The following is a 19,594-nucleotide window of genomic DNA, read 5'->3' as shown; positions in this document are numbered from 1 at the left end:
TTCTATGCCAATATCGAAATCATTAATGAAGATATTGAACAGAACTGGTCCCAAAACAGACCCCTGCGGAACCCCACTTGTTATGCTTTTCCAGCTGGATTGAGCACCATTAACAACTACTCTCTGGGTGCGATTAGCCAGCCAGTTATGCACCCACCTTATTGCAGCGCGATTTAAGTTGGACTTGCCTAGTTTGTCGATAAGTAACAGTAACAGCTGTTCCACAGATAGACAAGCTCTCAAGATATCTCTGACCTAATGGCCCCCACAGCAAGCTTCCCAATCCCAGAAATGTAGCAAACCCTGGAAAGACTGAGATATTCCATACAAATGTTGATTTCACAACAAGGTGACACCCAAATTTATTATGGCATAAGCTTTCACAAGACACAACTCACTTCCTCTGATGCTTGAAGTGAATGAAAGGAATACAGAGATGGAAATAGAAGATTAGTGCTAATTAAATTAGGATGGATGTGGCTCACCCCCAGCACTGATGAGAAGGTGAGAGTACCTGAAGGGCAAATTATTTACTTCTCTGAAACTGATTTCACAAATTTTAAATGTAATTTATCTTAATACACCTAATTGTGGAAGTTGTATGGTGTGAGTGATTGCAAAACAGGCTATAAGAGCAACAATCGCTTGATAACTACAGTAAACTCTCGATATAAAGGACCCCGTTTTACCGGACATTGGTAAAAACGGATGCCCACTATCCTCCCCCCAAAGATAATAGGATCACCTCAGCCACGGGGACCCTGGTCGCAGCTGGGAGAGCCACCGCCGGGTCCCCTGCCCATCCCATGGCTGGGATCGCCGCAGCAGTGGGATTCCTAGTCGTGGCTGGGAGACAGTCACCACCACTGGGTCCCCTACCCCTCCTGCAACAGGGATGGCTGTGGCTATGGGCTCCCTAGCCATGGCTGGGACCACCGCAGCCATGGGGTCCCTAGCCATTGCTGGGAGAGCCAGCAGCGCTGCTGCTCCTGCTGGGTCCCGCCATCCCCTTCACAGCTGGGACTGGAGCCTGAGGAGCCCCCGCACTCTGCCATGAGCATGGGTTGCTCACAGCCAGGATGAGCCCCCATGCTTAGGGCTGAGCACAGGAGGCTCAGAGACGGAGGAGCCACCACTCTCAGAGTAAACCCTCGGATATAACAGACTTTCGGTTTTAACAGACAGCTCTCCCCTCATTATTTGTTTAATAGTAAAATCTGAGATGAAAACACAAATGTTATAAACTTATCTGATACTATACAGAACTCATAAGAGAGTCATCCTTAGAGATAAGGACTGGTTACAGTCAATGTCAAAGTTCTCCTTGATCTCAACATGGTCAAACAATAACAAAAGTCTACTTAATGAAACATATCCATTAAAATGTCTTTTAAAAACATAATTATTAGTAAACAACTAACTTGCCATATTAGTTGCAAAAGAGGGTTGAGTAAATGTTTCATAGTAATAGAAGTCCTGCCCACTCACAAACAATACAGTGTATTGTAACAGATGTTTAAAATAATTCATTCCTAATTACAAATAAGGCTAAGATTTTGTCATGGAAGTCACAACAGTCACAGAATCCATGACTTCAGAGACCTCTTGCTACCTATTCCACTTCTACGCTGGCGCAGCCAGGCTGGAGCTGCCAGCGGATGAGAGGTCTAGAGCGCCAAGTCGCCGTGGAGAGGGAAAGCGCTCAGAGCTCTGATTGGTGTGCACTCCGGTGCTTTGTGCCACCATGGGCAGTGGGGGAATGCTGGACCTCCTCCTGCCTCCCCAGTTTTTCAGTTATTTTTGGTACAATTCAGAGACAGCTCACAGGATTCCATTAATATCTGTGTACTGTGGATGAGCTGTCCATGACTTTTACTAAAAAAATATTACAAATGGGTCATATTGCCACACTTCTCTATTCCACAAAGCAGTCTCATCAAAATTAAGGGGTAAGTGTATAGTATCTTACTCTACAACTTGAGAAAAAAATGCCATAATCTAGTCTTTTTTAAAAAGAAAAGTTATTTATTAAACATCATAATTGTTGTTTTCCTAATATTGTAGTTGTACTACTTATCCTTTTGTCTCTATGCTAAAGAAAAATGTAAATAAAAGTAAATTATACCCACCTAAATAAGAGTTCACCAAAAAAATCAATACTTACTGACGACGATGCATTCCAAGCATCTTTTGAAAGTCTTTCAATTCCTTCTCTAGGATGGGATATTCATATACATCATCTAACACATTTCTGTATATTGTCTGAAAAATAAAAAGGGCATCTGCACATATCTGATGACTGAAAGAAATATATCATATCAGCAACTTCCATGAAATCAAGCATTACCCTAATAAAATAAATTCTAGAAATGTTTTAAGATGGGTCCTGTCATCCAGACTGCTCCCATTTAAATAACTAAACTAGACAGTTGCTGGCTCCTGTATAAATTAGTATTCTCTGGACCATTAGCACTAAAGTGTTGGCACTCATCAGCCTGTGGTAAGATTTAAAATGGCTCTTATGGTTGTCACTTTAAACCTGGTTTACCTTCTGACACTTCACTTTTAAGCATGAAAACAGATCACACCATCATTCAATCAAAACAATGACAGCAATAATTATTAACCAATTGATTTGATTATTGAAATTAAGAGTATTTTCATTTTTTTGCATTTATATCAAAAGATTGCTCACACAGAAATGGGAACATACTCCTAGTCTCAAATTAATGAACAAATATACCTAATGTTCCTGATTTTTTGCACTTCATAAATGTGATTATTCAAACCTTTTCTGAGAGTTTCAACTAATTATTAAAGTCATTTGCCCTTGGATATAAAAGCAAACAAATTACTGACACTGAAGTCATTAAGCAGGTGTCCCTACAAGCTTACAATAGTAATTACAGACCAACATTTAATAAAATGTAAATTTGCCATAGTGGACATAGTTGGTGTCCAACTCCTAGCACTGTTTTACAAATGGAATGTCTTTAGAGCAGAAGCTCTAGAATCTCTACTCTTACGTGCACTGCACCAGTCACAACGAATCCAAATGGCAAAAAAGCCCAAAATTTTCCCAAGATTAGTTTAGCTCTGTGGGGTTTACCAGGGGTGAATCCATAATAAAAAGTGTTTCCAGCCAGGTCTCCAAATGAATTTTACTTCAGAAAAGGAAAGGGAACTGAGGGAGTCTCCCAAGAGAATTTCTTCCATCCATTGGAAATAGAAAATAGATTCAGCCCAACATAACACTACCATTTTAATGATGATCAAATTACAGCTGCGTTTAGAAATCGCTGAGGCAGGACAGCAAATGCTTGTCTGCATGGTGAGTTAGTCAATATCAGAGGGGTACAAATTCTAACGTCCAAAGCATAACACACACTTAGCTAGCCCACGTGGACTCTGCTTATCCCTAGAGTGTGTTAATGTATTTCCATTTCAAATAATAATTAGGTTACAAGTAATCACAAACTTTTGGTGCACATCAGGAGAGTCCACAAAGGCTACCTAATATATGACACACTAGAGTGCACTAGAAGTTACACCATGCTGGTGTGGACAAATGCCTCAGGCAGGCAAACCTAACACTCCTTGCTTTCAAGTGAGGAAGAAATTTAGGGCATGAGCACTTACTGCACAGTAACCTGGAATGTAAACTTACAGCGCTTCAGCATGCTGCAGACTAACTGGCTGTGTGGGCCCTACTAATCGTCACTAAAAGTTCCTAGTGTCCACTGGCACATTTTCCATGCACTAAGTACTTGTGACAAGAAGACATTTCTCAAAATGCATTCAGTAGCTTCCTCTGTATCTGTAACAGCAATGAAGGGTCCTGTGGCACCTTATAGACTAACAGAAAAGTTTTGAGCATGAGCTTTCATGAGCACAGACTCACTTCATCAGATGCTGGTCCAGCATCGATGAAGAGAGTCTGTACTCTCGAAAGCTCATGCTCAAAACGTTTCTGTTAGTCTATAAGGTGCCACAGGACCCTTTGTTGCTGTTACAGATACAGACTAACACGGCTACCCCTCCAATACTTGACACCATGCAAGGCTCTGCATCTAGTAGCACCCGCTAAACAGCATAGAATAGATGTCCAATGCTAGACTCATGCAGTGTTTGGTGAAAAGGACATAAAATGTTTTCCCAGTCATTACTATTTGGAACACTGATTTGGGAAGTTCTGGACTGGTAAAAACTGAAAATACATGGCTACCACTATACTTTCACATGCTTGACAAACTTTGCGGGTACTTAAACCCGCCAGACCCGCACCTGAAGGGATTGTCATGGCAAATGCTGCTTTGTTAGCTGGAGGATACTCCTCTTGACAAAGGGAAACCCACTGTCAGCAAAAGTGTCAACAAAAAGCATTCACACATGCCAACTTTTAACGGGGCCTTCTCACCAGGAGCTACATAGTGTAGACATAACCATCTGTGGATATTTTCTTTACCCATTGTTTTCTTCAAAATATTAGTCTAGAGCTCCCCCCTTTAAAGCTTACCCACTATTGTACAAAGTTTCATTTTTGACCTCAGTCTCTCACATAACATATTAGATGTTTTGTACTGTTTCCACCTATTGACAGAGGGGACTTATGCCCAAATCACTGAACTAGTGCAAAAGAGCTCAAAGGTAAGAAAAAATATGCCAGATACTTTTCTCATTGGGAATTTTCAACACATACCTAAGAATGTTATTTATTGTGTACCAAGGTGCTTCAGTATTACTGTACCTTTAAGAATTGCTTTAAATGCTCATCTTCGTGTAACCAGTCTTTGTAGAGAGAAGTCCACTGAGACACCAAATGCAAGACTTTTCGTTTTCTACAAGGAACATCTGAATTTTCTTCCTTGCCTTGATCATTCTTAGCACAATAGGTACAATAGGTTAAGGAACAGAAGAAGCCTGAAGTATCATTACAGTTTAAAAATGAAAGGAGGGAAAAGAACTGTTAGGTCATGTAATCCATCTCACTGGCAGTGCAGATTCTTCACTGTACTCTGTAGTCTTAAGAACTTTATCTTGTGTAGTTTAGGAAAGTGAAAAGGGTTATCAACTTTTAGGAATGAAATACACAGTACAGAAATGTCAGCTGAGCCTCTATGCTACCTGAATATGCCTCCTTTAGGCTATGTCTAGACTACAGGCATTTGTTGGCAAAACGGCCATTTTGTCGACAAAACCCGCAGAATGTCCACATTCCCAAGGGAATTCTGTAGACAGTAAGTTGACAGAACGCAGCACTTTTGCTGACAACTATATCCCTCTCACCCCGAGCACAAATGCCTCTGTCAACAGAGATCTGTTGACAAAAAGCTAGTCTGGACATTCTAGGGGGCCTTCTGTTGATAGAAAGGACTTTGGGACACTGGGCAACCCTGTCTGCTGCGTTTCCAGTTGTCTATTTTGCTGATAGAGCAGTCAGGAAGTCCAGATGCTCTCTGTTAACAGAGTGGATCACTCTTTTGATCCGCCCTGTTTTCTATCTGCAATCTGTCGACAGAAGTTTTGTCGGAAGATATCTTTCAAAAAAATTCTTGCTGAGAAATCCTTTTAGTCTAGACATAGCCTTATAGATTGGGGACACAATTTTATGAGAGGAAACCCAATTCAAAAGGAATTATACAATATTGAATCATAGCTTCTCTGTGCAGCAGATATAAATGCAAACATGATTTACTGTAAGAAGCGGGACAGTGCATCACTAAATACAAACATTTTGGCGCATAGGAATTCTTTTTGTTCACAAATATATAATTGTGGGTCAGCAGAAATAACACTTTTTTTTAAAACAAAGTAAAAGAGATCAATTTCCACCATTTTTCCCCAGACACAATGCCAGTAAAAACAGCTGAAAAATTGCTACATCACACCATCTACTTATTTCTGTCTCTCACCTATTCTTTCTTTCCTCAAGTATAAAGAATCATTTGTTTGCACACGTCTACATCTCATGTTATAAAACTGAAACCTGACAAACCAGATCATTTTACAGCAAAAAGCTGATTAAAACAGTCTACCTCATATGGAGGTAGATTGAACTTTTTGCTGAAAAACATGCTTTCCATTTTAAAGTGAGATACAGAATATATTGTACCATGTCATTAAAAAGCTACTCATAGTAAGATATAAACCACTCACATTCCTCTTAGCACAAATGAAAATCTAAAAAGTATTAGATACAAGTATTTTTAGGACCTTTCTATATTAGAGAAAGCACAGTATAGATAAGTCTAAGCCTTATTTTGTAATGATATTTTGTAAATGTCAGCAGACAGCAACATACAATATTTTTTTCTAGCACTGGGTTGAACTGTCTCATGGCTCCCAGAGGCAGGGGTAACTTTGATTTCAGTTATATTTCAAACATTATATTTTAAATTTAGAACTGATTTTTTGGAGATGTAGGAACATTAACTACCTTTTTATTTAACTTCTCCAGACGTTCACTATCATTGTGTATTGTGTACCATTGAGTATCATTGTGTTTTGTATACAAGATAGATGGTTATTTGCAGAAAGAGGAAAGCATGATTTAATCAATTAATAATGAGCTGTGCTCTTCACAAAAACAATTAATTGTACTGTTTAATTCTAGTCAGGAACATGGGAAGATGAGGAAGCTAAACTAATGTGACTGTGTAAACATATACAGTTATACACACGCATGCATGCTTAAAAATAAGATAATTAAAACTATATTTACTTGATATTGTACCGACATAAGCAATGAAAGAATAAGGAAATGAACATGCTGAAGTTGAACTCCATCTTGCCTCCACCTTAATTCACTTTCACATTGCAATATTCCATTATGTGATCACACACTACAATGGAATGAAGCTATATTTTTGCAGATCTGGATCAAAGTGTATGTAAGGACAGCTGTGATCACATAATAAAAGACAAGCATCATGACATATAGAACATAAATAATATTGCATGTTCAGTGGTGGAACTGGAATTTCTGACTTTTGAGTGCTCAGCCATATAGCTATAACATTCCCTGGGCATGCAGTTAAAGCATACCCACACTGGATTATCTGAAACATTGGGGGGATCTGTGACTCATGTAGAAAAGAAGAGAAAGACTATAAATACAACACTCTTTCAGTTAATGAAGGATATTGCCTCAGCAATGCTTGGCACAAGTCATCGGTTGTCATGAAGACTGTGTATGTGAGAAGGAAGTCATCAAGGAGGGTCTCTGCAGAGAAAAAAAAAATAACAAATATAGTAAGTTACAGAGGTGGCAAGGCAGCTACCCATGGCTGCTGGTGTGCATGCCAGGAATAGAAGGATTCAGAAGATTCAAGGCCAATAAATGCATTTTTTTTAATCAATTGTACATTTGAAATAGTTCATAATATGCTATCTCTGAAAACATGAATTCTTTGTGTTACAGGCATCCTAAAGGTTCAAATTATCTATAAATCAGAGAAGACTGAACCAGGCCCTCTACATAACAACTATACATTTTAAATATACTTGTATAGCTGCTTTTATGGATATTGTCTCACAGTATGAGATTTAAAATGGCATTTCTTCAATTTAATATGTTAGGTCATTTCAAAAGAGATTTATTAAAGTTTAAGGGAAAGGGATGGGCAGACAAATGATTTTTAATAGGCTTTTATAGCTTTCTTGTCAGGACTACCAGTGCTATGAGGCCTCACATTTCAGGAAAGGTAAGGACAAACTGGGGAGTGGTCAAAGATCAGAAAAAAATACTAAAGCTCGGGAAAACGACTTGTGAGAAGATTGAAAAAAAATTAGATTTGCTTACTCTAGAGAAGAGAAAACAAAGATGATAATACTTTTCAATTTCATAAAAGATTGTTATAAGGAGGATGGAGGAAAATTGTCCTTTTTAGCTTCTGAGGATAGGACAAGCAGCAATGGACTTAAATTGCACAAGGAAAAATTAGGAAATCTTGGTATCAGAAACAACTTTCTGTCAGGATGATTAAGGGGGGAATAAATGGCGAAGGGAGGTTATGGAATCTGTCATTGGATATTAAATTAAAAAAAAGGTTAGATAAACACCTATCAGGGATGGTTTAGATAATATTTAGTCCTGCCTAAGACCTCTCCAAGATCCCTTCCAGTCCTACCATTCCGATTTTGTGCACTAAAAGAAAAAAATCACAAACAGAAATAGAGGAATTATTGTGGGTACCACTTACACCCCACTCCAGCCCTCCAGAATCTTACAAGTGGCCGTCAGGTTTGGAGCAGGCTTCTTAGGGCACAGCTGGGCATTCAGCTTGGTTTAATCCCACTTCAAAAAAGCAAAGAAACAGCTGTGCGAGAGAATGTCAATTCTCTTCTCATTAGCTTATGTGGAAATCCCCTCCATTATTTCTGGTTTTGAATGAGGGGTAGGTGAAGAGACATGCTGTCATTGGGAAAAAAGTATGTCTTAAGAGAGTAGCCTGCTCCTCCACTGTACAGCTGGGCAGCCATGTGCACGTGCCCAAGAACCTTTAGGAGCACTCTGACCTCCTCCTTTACTTCCGAGGACACTCTGCGTATGTCTACACAACCAACCTATTTCAAAGTAACAGTCTCTATTTCAAAATAACCGTGTTAGCATCTACACAATACAACTGCTATTTCAAAATAGCTGAGGACTCATTTCGAAATAAGTAAACCTCATTGTACAAAGAGTAGCACATATTTTGAAACGGGGCTGTGAATACAGGGAATAGAGCCTATTTCAAAATTAGCCATAGTGCATTCAATTTCCCATTTAAATCAATATGCATGAAGGAGCTGCCAAAATACTGCATGCTATACATGTGACAAGAGTGTTCTATTCAACTCGTATCCAATTTCTTATTTTCATGTGGCAAAATAATTGATGCTAGATTGTTTTAGTGTTGGAAGTGATGAACCATAATTGCTAAAATTTAAAGAGAAATGGTACAGAGGAAATTCTTAATATATAAGATCTTATCGAAGAAATACATTAAACTATGAAAGGCAAAAGGCTCTTTTATTCATTTTTAGACAAGCAAGGACTGCTTTATTAGTTTATGCAGCAAATATTTTCCTACAGCATTTTTGGATAACTTTTGAGAATAGGAGGTAAAACATGGGACTTATATGATAAATGTGGGGGTGGGGGAGAGGGTAGAAAGAGAGGAGAAATAGAATTTCATGTTACTGTAGTGATTTGTGAACTAGTACAACTGAAAACCCAAAGACTTGATGCAAAATAATTACGATGGATAGAAATATTATCTAAACAAATAACTTTGTTAAAATACCACCAAACGCAAAAGGAGGTACGCAAGAGACAGAGAAAGCTTTGGCTACATTGTCAAATAACGTTGAAGAAAAAATTATGCTACAAATAGAAATGTAAAATGACACCCAGAACTGGTGTGGTAACCACACCATTTTTGTATCCCAGTCAATATATACACAAATTCACCTTTTCTTTCGAATTCCCCAAAACAGCTTAGTCAAGCCTTAATAATCAAAAAACATATTAAGAGACCGAAAAAAGAACCACCATGGGTTAACACCCATGTAAAACAAACAGTGAGGGACAAAAGGCATCTTTCAACAAGTAGAAGGCCAATCCTAGTGAGGTAAACAGAAAGAAACATAAACAACACCAAATTAAGTGTCAAACTGTAATAAGGAAAGCCAAAAAAGATTTTGAGGAACAGCTAGTCAAAAGCTCAAAAAGTAATAACAAAATGTTTTTTAAATACATTAGAAGCAGGAGACCTGCTAGAAAACCAGTGAATCACCTAGACAATACAAGTACAAAAGGAGCAATCGAGGATGATAAAGCCATTGTGGACAGACTAAATGATTTCTTTGCTTCAGTCTTTACAGCTGAATATGTTGGGGAGATTCCCAAACCTGCACCGGTTTTTGTGAGAAATGCAACTGAGGAATTGTCCCGGACTGAAATGTCATTAGAGGAGGTTTTGGAACAAATAGATAAACTTAATGTTAACAAATCACTGGGACTGAATGGCATTCATCCAAGGGTTCTGAAAGAACTCAAATGGGAAATTGCAGAGCTATTAACACTAGTTTGTAACCTGTCGTTTGGATCAGCTTCCATACCTAATGACTGGAAGATAGCTAATGTGACACCAATATTTAAAAAGGGCTCGAGAGGTGACCCTGGCAATTACAGACCGGTAAGTCTAATGTCAGTTCCAGGCAAATTAGTTGAAACAATAGTAAAGAATACAATTGTCAGGCATGTAGAAGAACATAATTTGATTGGTAAAAGTCAACATGGTTTCTGCAGCAGGAAATCATGTCTTACTGATCTGTTAGAGTTCTTTGAAGGGGTTAACAAACAAACATGCAGACAGGGGAGATCCAGTGGATAGTTAACCTGTGGAACTCTTTGCCAGAGGAGACTGTGAAGTCTAAGACTATGACAGAATTTAAGAAAGAGCTAGATAAATTCATGGAAGTTGGGTCCATAAAAGGCTATTAGCCAAGGGTAGGAATGGTGTCCCTGGCCTCTGATTGTCAGAGGCTGGAGATAGATGGCAGGAGACAAATCGCTTGATCATTGACTTCTGTCCACCCCCTCTGGGGCACCTGGCACTGGCCACTGTCGGCAGACAGGATGCTGGGCTGGATGGACCTTTGGTCTGACCCAGTACGGCTGTTCTTATGTTTTTAAGCCTTTGGTGAAGTTGCTTTGCTGAGACTGTCTACAAGGGTGCCAGCTGGGATGGTTATATTGTTGTGTGATGTAAACATCTGTTTACTAACCACAGGATGGAGACTAGCGAGTTATTTCACACAGTCTCCCTCTTTAGAAGGACAAGTCATTCATTTCAGACCATTTCTCGAGTTTATCCACATCATTTTACCCACCGGGGTCAGAATGCAGACAGAAGGATATGACCCACATGCTAACTACGTTCTGATAGTGCCATAGTACCCCTCTCTACTAGTCACGATCATAAATCTCAGGAAGCAACGCCACCTGTATGCATTAGCATGATGTAACAGGACACAATATTTAACATAAATTATCCTCTCTTTCATAAAAACTATCAAACACTGCCCAAGCAACTTGTTTTCCGACATTAAAACTATCAGAGCATACTTTAAATGGGAGACATTCTTTAGAGACACCCAGTTTTACTTCCTTAATTTACCATGGGTATTTAACTTCTTTATGGAATGAAAAACTGAATTTGAAAAAAAGACTCATGACAATACGGCAACAGATGCTACTTAAAAATCTGAGACGGCTAGATCAATAGATAATGACCATCAATCCTACTGTCCTGGTGTATAAAATATTCCTGTTGTCTTCAAAAAAGTGTAACTAGATCAATACATTTACCATGCAGTTCAGAAACTGGTCAAGAAGGATGCCTGATAAAAAATACACATTTAAAACTGCTTGCAGGCATATTAAAACAATGCAATTCTTTACAATATATACATTTATCATTTTTAAACGTTGTAAAAAAATCTGTGTAAGCAGCACATATCTCAAACAAAATGGCATTGTACAGAGCATGTACTTAAAGAACATCAATCATGCATTCTGAGCCACTTCTTTTGGAGGATAAAACTCAACTATTAACGTGAAAGGTGGCTGCTCATGGAATCAAGAACTATATCTAATACCATACATAGTTTCTTTATTAAACAGTACAATTGTACAATGATCTTTATGAAATACAAAAAAAAAATCATTTGCAACTTTTTATTTCCATAAAGATGTTAACAACAATTACATTTACAGGCAACACAGGAAATCCCACAATACAGTAAACCCTCAAGTTACCCAGGGGTTGCATTTCTGCAACCCCCGCGTAACTCAAATTTTCGTGCAAGTCAAGGGGAGACTGGAACCAGGCTGCAGCCTGCTTCCCAGCTCCCCTGGGCTTGCAGGAGCTGGGAAACTATCAGCCCACCAGGGCTGATTAGTTCCCTGGCTCCCAGAGTGGCAGAGAGCTGGGAGCCACAGAGCAGCCTAATTCCCATCTTCCTGCCACTTGCTGCTTGTGGGACCCAGGAAACTGGTCAATTACCTGGGTCCTGCAAGAAGCGGGGATCTGGGAACCAGACAACACCTTGGCTCCCAGGTCCTCTCTGCTTGCAGAGAGGAGAAACTGAGCAGGAAAAGTACCCTTGGTCAGTTTCCTGGTTCCAGCCAGTGGAGGGAAGTCAGGAACCAGGCACAGCCTGGCTCCCGGCTCCCCTCCATTCCCAAGATCCAGAAAACTAACCAGGGCTGCTGCCCTGCTCAGTTTCCCAGCTCTGCAAGCAGAGGGGAGCTGGGACCCAGGTTGCTGCCTAGTTATCAGCTCCCTGCAACTCCAGGGACTGGGAAACCACTCCTGTCATAGGGTGGCAGCCTGACTCTTGGCTGAGCCCCTGACAGGAGCAGTTTCCAGACAGAAGTGTGGAAACTCACGGCTACTGCTCCTGTCAGGGGTGGAAGTCACGTTAACCTGAGCCATGCACAACTTGATTGCACGTATCTCAAGGGTTTACTGTGTATAAATATCAGGTTAACAACTCCGAAGCAAACGAGAATCAAGTACTGCATATCTGAAATTCTAATAAAATGACATTCATCTTTAAAAGCTTTTACTGAGTTAATGTAGCCAAGAAAATGCTGTAAACTTTATTGTACCAAGTAGTAGGGCAGCCAACAGATTTTTGCTGGGTCCTGGATTAGGTGGGTCAGGGCTAGCTCTGGACCCCTGGAAGAGGCAGAATCTTGGGGCTGAGCCACCCACAGTGAACCCACCAGCACCGCTCTGTGCACTGCCCAATGCTTTGATGGAAATTTAAAAGGCCCAAGACTTTGCCATTGCTGTTCCTCTTATAGAAGCACTGGGGAGCTCTGGGCCCTTTTAAATTACTGGGTCCCAAGGCAGTTGTCTCCTACTATTAGAGGGCCTGCTTGTTAGCACTAAAATCATTGATCTGAGGTTTGGAAATCTTATAATCTTGTCTGTTAGTTTCTCTGGCTGAGCAACTCTATATCTTAACCTTAGAAATATGCTGTATATTTTGGGGCAGAAATATTTTTCAAATTGACGAGTTACTGAGTTATTGCATTTACTAGCCTTAACCCTTCCTAGAGTAGCTGAAAACTATTTATAATCTCTCCATGCATTTTAAATCTTATGATTCTCATCTGATCTACACAGAAGAAAATAAACATACACGGCACAGACATTTTTGCCACCTCAATTCCATAACAACCTCAAATGGCAGCTTGGAGATCCAATTCAATATTGTGATATGCCAGATCCTCAGTTAATGTAAACTGTCCCATTTCCACTGGCCCCTCAATGGAACCAGGGCAGTCTACACCAGTCAGGGCTCTGCTCCTAGTATTACAGCATTTACTTTTCTCCCCATGTGCAGAGATTTATATGGGCACAATTCTCTAATTCCTGACCCAAAAGAAAATAGATCACTAAGCAAAGCAATTATGCAGGTTGAACTCTCTCTAGTCCAGCGCTCGTGGGACCTGACTGGTGCTGAACCAAAGAATTTGTCAAACCACGGTCAATATTGTCTTGCAGCATTACCAACTCTTCCACTGTTTACTGGGCTCTCAGGAGTAAATTAGAGAGAAACAGCAGCACAGAACACTGAGAGCCTGGACTAGTGACAGTAAACAAACTTTATGGGACTGTGGAAAATTTGGCCACATCCATGATACATGGACATCCAGCTAACAAGAACGGACCATAGACGTTATCAGAGAGTAGCAGACTTGAAAGGTTCAACTTGTGTAGAGAGTTAGTGTGTGTGAATAAAAGCAATCTGCAAACGTGGACAAGAAGCTTATATCGTATGACTACTGCAATGCATCTATAGGCACTGCATCTATAGAGAGCTCTCTGGATTGTGTTTCAACTTGTTTAGAATTTGAATCCCCTAAGGGAATATTTTTTTAACAAAAAAGTCTATATGCTACATGTGATCCAATATTAGACTCACTCATCTGTTAAATTAACAGTAAGCAAATGAAAGGAGCTTTTCATAGTCAACATCCTAGAATAATGATTTAAGCTACATACCGTACAGTAATAAAAATGTTTAAAACTCCCTATGCTCAAATTCCCCAATGTATCATCATTAACTATAACTACATATTTTCTGTTTACAGTTTTACACAGTACACAAACACTATTCCAAGGATCTAAGAAATAAACCCACAGCAGTGCAACATGTGTAATACCAAGCTTTAGTAGAATTTGATGTTAAATTACTTTAACCTTTGGAAGGCTAGCATTTGCGTAAGGACCACAGCTGGGTGAACATTACAAAAATATTTTTAAATAACGTTTTGGATTTTGAACTAATTTGATTTGAGCACACTTTTATCCCTTGAGGTTCATTTAGTGTGAATATTCATTTGGTTGAGTTTACAGGCATGAATGCAGAATTTTGATCTATGGCATATACTTTGCCTGACCAATCAAAATTAGACAAAGTTATGACTACACTAGGACAATATGAGCACCCAGTATAAAAAACAACATGCGTAAAACATGGTAGTGAGTTAGGTAGAGCTCCGTCTAGGGTTACCCATGACCATATAAGTATGTTTAAAACATGACTGACCCCTGTCCATACTAATGACAAATTAATATTTAAGATCACGTCAGTTAATGTAGTTTCTAACATGATGCATTTTCTCAGTCTAGACAACGCCCTCAACAGTTCAGATAGAACATATAAAATATTGATAGGTTCACAATTTATAGAGAAAACCACATTTATAAAAAACCTCTTTGAATACTTTTAAACAGCACATATATCTGAACAAACCACAATTTGCTGGATGGTATCCTGTAAGAGGCTCAGTCTGTCATATAAATTATTCATTGCAAAGCATTTGTTCAGCTCTGCTAAGAACAATTTACGTGAGTACAGTTTTGAAGGAGTAAGGGGTCTAAGTTTGATCAAATTTGATCAAATATAAAGAGAAAATTTTTCAGTGTTTCTAGTTGAACCACAGTTGACTAAAAAAGGACACGCCAATCAAAGTACTGCTTCTTCTACTATATATTCTACAAACCTCCAAGATGCAATGATACTTGTCTTTGAAACATAGACTACAGCTTTTAACTTCCAATCTTCTATGTGCCAGTTTATCCATAAATTTGTAATACTTCCAACATTTTGTATCCTGATCATATCTGAGCTGATACCTTCTCCAGCTCTCACAAAAAAGTCTTCTAAGATTTGCAGGAGAACAGTAAAAATAAAATACATCCTATATATAGATATATATTTGAAATGGTACGACAGACTTTTGTACAAAGAGGAGCTACTTTCAAAGAAAACTTTACTTTTATCTACAGCTTGCACTAAAAGTAGTCCCTGTTTGTTCAAAAGCCTATGATGCCATTTCTTTTTAACTGCCTTTTTCATGATTTTTAAATTTAATCATTTCCTTTTAGCCATCAATCTAATTTTTGTTTGTCTTCCCCCATCCCAGTTTTCCTTTATTTGGTTAGGCAGTCATTACGAAGTCTGTGACGAGCTTGCAGCTACCGCCACATTTAATTCTCAAGACAATTTAAGGCTGTTTTAAAGCTTCATTGATATGTACTGCAGAGAAAGCGTAAGCCTATGTCTTCAGTAGACACGGTGCAGTTCCACATTTCCAGTGCTGCTTCTGTGCTCCTTCAGCAGTGCACACGCTCACTATACCAGCAAGAGGGGTTCTCTCCTCACTGTAATTAGCCCACCTCCCAGAGATGTGGTAGCTATACTCAGGTTAGGACAGCTTACCTATATCACTCGGAGATGTGGATTTTTCACACTGTTCGGCAACACAGCTGGATCTACGCAAGTTTTTAAGTATACATTTGGTGTAAGTTCAACATGTTACTATATCTGGTGCTCCTTGGACACTGCCATAAACAATAAGCACACTACAGTAAATTAGCACTTTAAAGACTAGCAAAATGGTTTATTAGGTGAGCTTTCGTGGAAGTGGGTCTGTCCCACGAAAGCTCACCTAATAAACCATTTTGCTAGTATTTAAAGTGCTACTTGACTGCTTTTTGCTTTGATAGTGTATAGACTAGCACAGCTTCCTCTCTATTACTACAGTAAATGTACATGATAACAAAAGCTCTTAATACGGTGATGAAGGCATTAGGTTTGTGTTGTTTGGTACTAATTAATCTGTTTTAAGGCAGAGTACTGTATGTTGCCTTGGTTATGGGATTCGGAAAGGCTCCTGCACTCTGCTCCAGATGTCCCAGGTGTGATTGAGCCTGATGGCATTACACGTTCATTAGATGTGATATCAATCACTAAGGAATTGAGCATAAATGAATAGTGTTGTAGCCTGAAAACTTCTGGATCACACAGGTAGTGACTTGAGATGGAGGATTATTTTTATTACTGTCTGCAAGGCTTGAGACCTATTGCCATTCTTGAATGCTGATGTCTCTCCACCCTTTCAAAGCAGACCAAAGCAAGAATGGAGTGTAGGTACTGGATCTGTAACTATGAGAAGAATCTTAAACCAAGCAAAGCTGCCCCATTAGCTGGTTACCTGTTTCTTTTTGCTAAACTGAACTGATATGATTATAGTGACTGAACAACCACCCACAATACAGCTACAGCTACACACAGAAATAGAAGGGGGGAAAACATGCAGGGAAACACACCTCATCTTCCTACCAATGGTTTATGTTACACTGTAATTTTGTACACCAAATAAAGCACTCTACCAACTAGCTGAAATAAAATATGGTTAAATGTAAAGCAAGCAGCGCATCAAAATTGAGAAAGGCTACATCTTCATCAAGTTAAACAAAATTTTACCATTACTGATCATATTATTCAAAAGATCAATGCTCCCTGTAAATGAGCACTTATGCAGACACTCACACTCAAGAGATTCAAATGCCACCCAGCTGTTTAGCAGAGTGTCCACAGCTAGGTTTTTGTGTTTCTACTAGTGATGCCCATGCACACATGCCTTGATGCACATAGGAAAATTTATTCTGCATACGGATGGGAAAAATCTGCATGGGAAATATTAAAGGGAGCATTGCAAAAGGGCTCCTTTAAATGCAACAAGAGACCTTGAACTTCCATTACATTTTGCCTTGATATTTTGATAATCACTTTTTTAAGAGAATAATTTGCATTGTTCAGGCTATTTCTATACTAGACATAGAAGTTAACCATTGATACGCAATTTTAGCTATGCCAATTGCATAGCTAAAATAGATTTTTCTGCAATTGATTTGCATGTCTGTCCACACAGAGGAAGATCAGTAGGAGCATTTCTCCTGTTGACCTTCCTAATTCTTCACCCCTTGAAAGGAGTGCAGGGGTGGACATAAATCCCTAGGAGTGCATATGCGTGAAATGAAACCCCAGAAGATCAACCTCACCGGGTCGATCTTCTGCTGTAGTGTGGCTCTAGCCTCTGTATCTACTCTTCACATTGGGATAAAACTAGATAGCTAAGAACAGAGTCAGTGCCATGCAGGAATAAATAAAAGGAAGCTTTAATTACTGTAGACACAGGTTGGATAATTAGACACACACATTTTTTTTTCAATTCTGCTTTTAGAAATGTGTCAAACCAACACCAGATACCAATGATACTCAAAACTATAAAGTCTTGGCTTGTTCTTAAGCAGTAGCAAGCAACCCATCTCAATATTAAAAACGTTATTGGAAAGAAGAAAATACTTTTATCATGTTGGCCCTCTTACTTGTCTCTTTCCAAGATAAGGAATCACACCATTTCCTGTCTCTTTTCTTGGGAGTGTATTTCCAGGCCCTTGACCATTCTCACAGCCATTTTTAAAATGTGCAATATCCTTTTTGGGAAGGTGTGACCAGTACTACACATAAAATTCCAGGTGAGAAAACAGCATTGGTTTTATATAATGGCATTATAATCTTTTTTGTACTATTTTTCATCCTATCCCTCATGCATCTTAACATCTTGTTTGCTCTTTTTGCCTGTAGCTATGCACTGAACAGTAACTGTGGATACAGCTACAGGCATAGCAAATGGATACAGGTCTGTGTACAGAAGGATCGACAACTTGGCTCCTTGAATATTAAAAATACTATTTTTGCCCCCCAAAATGTAATAATATATGAATTGAGCCATGTAAACACCTTTCATTGTTCTGGAATTGTCTTCATGCACTTGTTATTCCAAACAGTACTAGCTTGAGTTCTTAATGAAAAATGGTTGAGTAGGAACTTCAAGATTTGCTCTTATATAAAGTGTATATCATCACTTTTATTTTGTAGAATTAGAAACTTTTACATCACATTTAGGGATTGTCTATACTTATTGGAAGATCGACACACTGGCAGTCAACTTCCGCAGTTTGATTCTGCATGTCTAGCGAAGACGCAGAAAAATCGCTCTCTCTGGGCTCCGCAGCCAAACCTGTACTCCATGTTATTGCGTGGACTAAGGCAGGTTGACGTGAGCACAGAGGCTAGGTCTTCACTAGGGAAATAAGTCGATTCCGATATGTCAATTCTAGCTACACAAAGGCTGCAACTAGAATTGTGTACAGTAAACCCTTGATTTAATGGACCCTGATTTAATGGACTTTGGAAATAATGGATACTGTGTCCCCGGCCCCGCCCCACTCCTTTCCATTCCCTCCTCTCCTCTGTCCCCTCACCACCCCAATAAATGCTGGGGACTCACCAGAGATGCAGGGCCACTGCTGCACCTGGGGACACAAGAGTGGCTGGGGCCACTGGGGTCAGAGGAGCCAGCAGGGCTGGCGCCACCATGTGCTCCTCCCAACAGGGGTAGGGTGCGTGTGTGGGCAGGTGGCAGGCACTGACATGCTGCAGGTTCGGATGGAATGGATTTTCGCCATTAACAGACACCCCTTCTCCCCATTAATCGGTTAAATTGAGGGTTTACTGTATCGGCTTCAGTCTGTAGCCCTCAAACAAAAATTCTACTGAAGTCAATGGGAGTTCCTCCCGTGCAGGAATTCAGGTTTGAAATAAGAAACGTTAGGAATATTATTACTGTTCATGAGTATTTTAAACTTCCTGATTCTTTGCAGATACCACAAGAGCTATTTATAGCTGGGCAAAGAGATCATTGTGTTTTCAGTGGAAAGGACAATAACTACTTACTGTTGATAGGGCATAATAATTTTTGCTATTTTAAATATTCACTTATTGGGCTGAAAATATATTAGAGGAGACCTGAAGCAAAGCTTTTTCAACTTGCAGCACTTTGAAGCTTGACAGATTTTTCTTACCTCTCTAACTCTCTTCCACAAAATGAGAAAAATTATAATCATGCCCCCAGGCAGAGAATCTGTCAGACAGTTTCTGAACATGTTTTGGTTTAGCAAATATCATGCAATGCTCTGAAACCTTTCAGCAGTGCAAATGCATGCCCAGGAAGTTGTAGCTAGAAGTCAGTAAATTGATCCATCTGAACAAATGGAAAAACAATTTGAGGGCAATTCTTTTGCACAGTAGAAGGGTTTGAGTACTTTGTAATCTCCCAGTAATTTAACTGATATTTACATTTGTCTCCTAATGTGAATGGTCAATGCAGAATCCTGGT

At 39.3% G+C, this 19,594-nt stretch overlaps 1 protein-coding gene across 2 annotated transcripts in view; it reads right to left on the bottom strand.

Annotated features, from left to right (window-relative positions):
• RAPGEF5 (Rap guanine nucleotide exchange factor 5) overlaps nt 1-19,594 on the bottom strand; it is a 251,304-nt gene that overhangs the window by 37,149 nt on the left and 194,561 nt on the right. For both annotated transcript variants that reach the window (XM_074986184.1, XM_074986185.1), the window contains exons 12-14: nt 7,144-7,222; nt 4,748-4,892; nt 2,165-2,262 (exon numbers count right to left, since the gene is read on the bottom strand). In XM_074986184.1, coding sequence (XP_074842285.1) covers nt 2,165-2,262; nt 4,748-4,892; nt 7,144-7,222 — 322 coding nt within the window. The remainder of the gene's footprint in view (nt 1-2,164; nt 2,263-4,747; nt 4,893-7,143; nt 7,223-19,594) is intronic.

This window comes from Carettochelys insculpta, chromosome 2 (assembly GCF_033958435.1).
Source record: "Carettochelys insculpta isolate YL-2023 chromosome 2, ASM3395843v1, whole genome shotgun sequence".
Classification (NCBI taxonomy): Eukaryota; Metazoa; Chordata; order Testudines; family Carettochelyidae; genus Carettochelys; species Carettochelys insculpta.
This window is presented reverse-complemented; position numbering and strand designations above follow the sequence as displayed.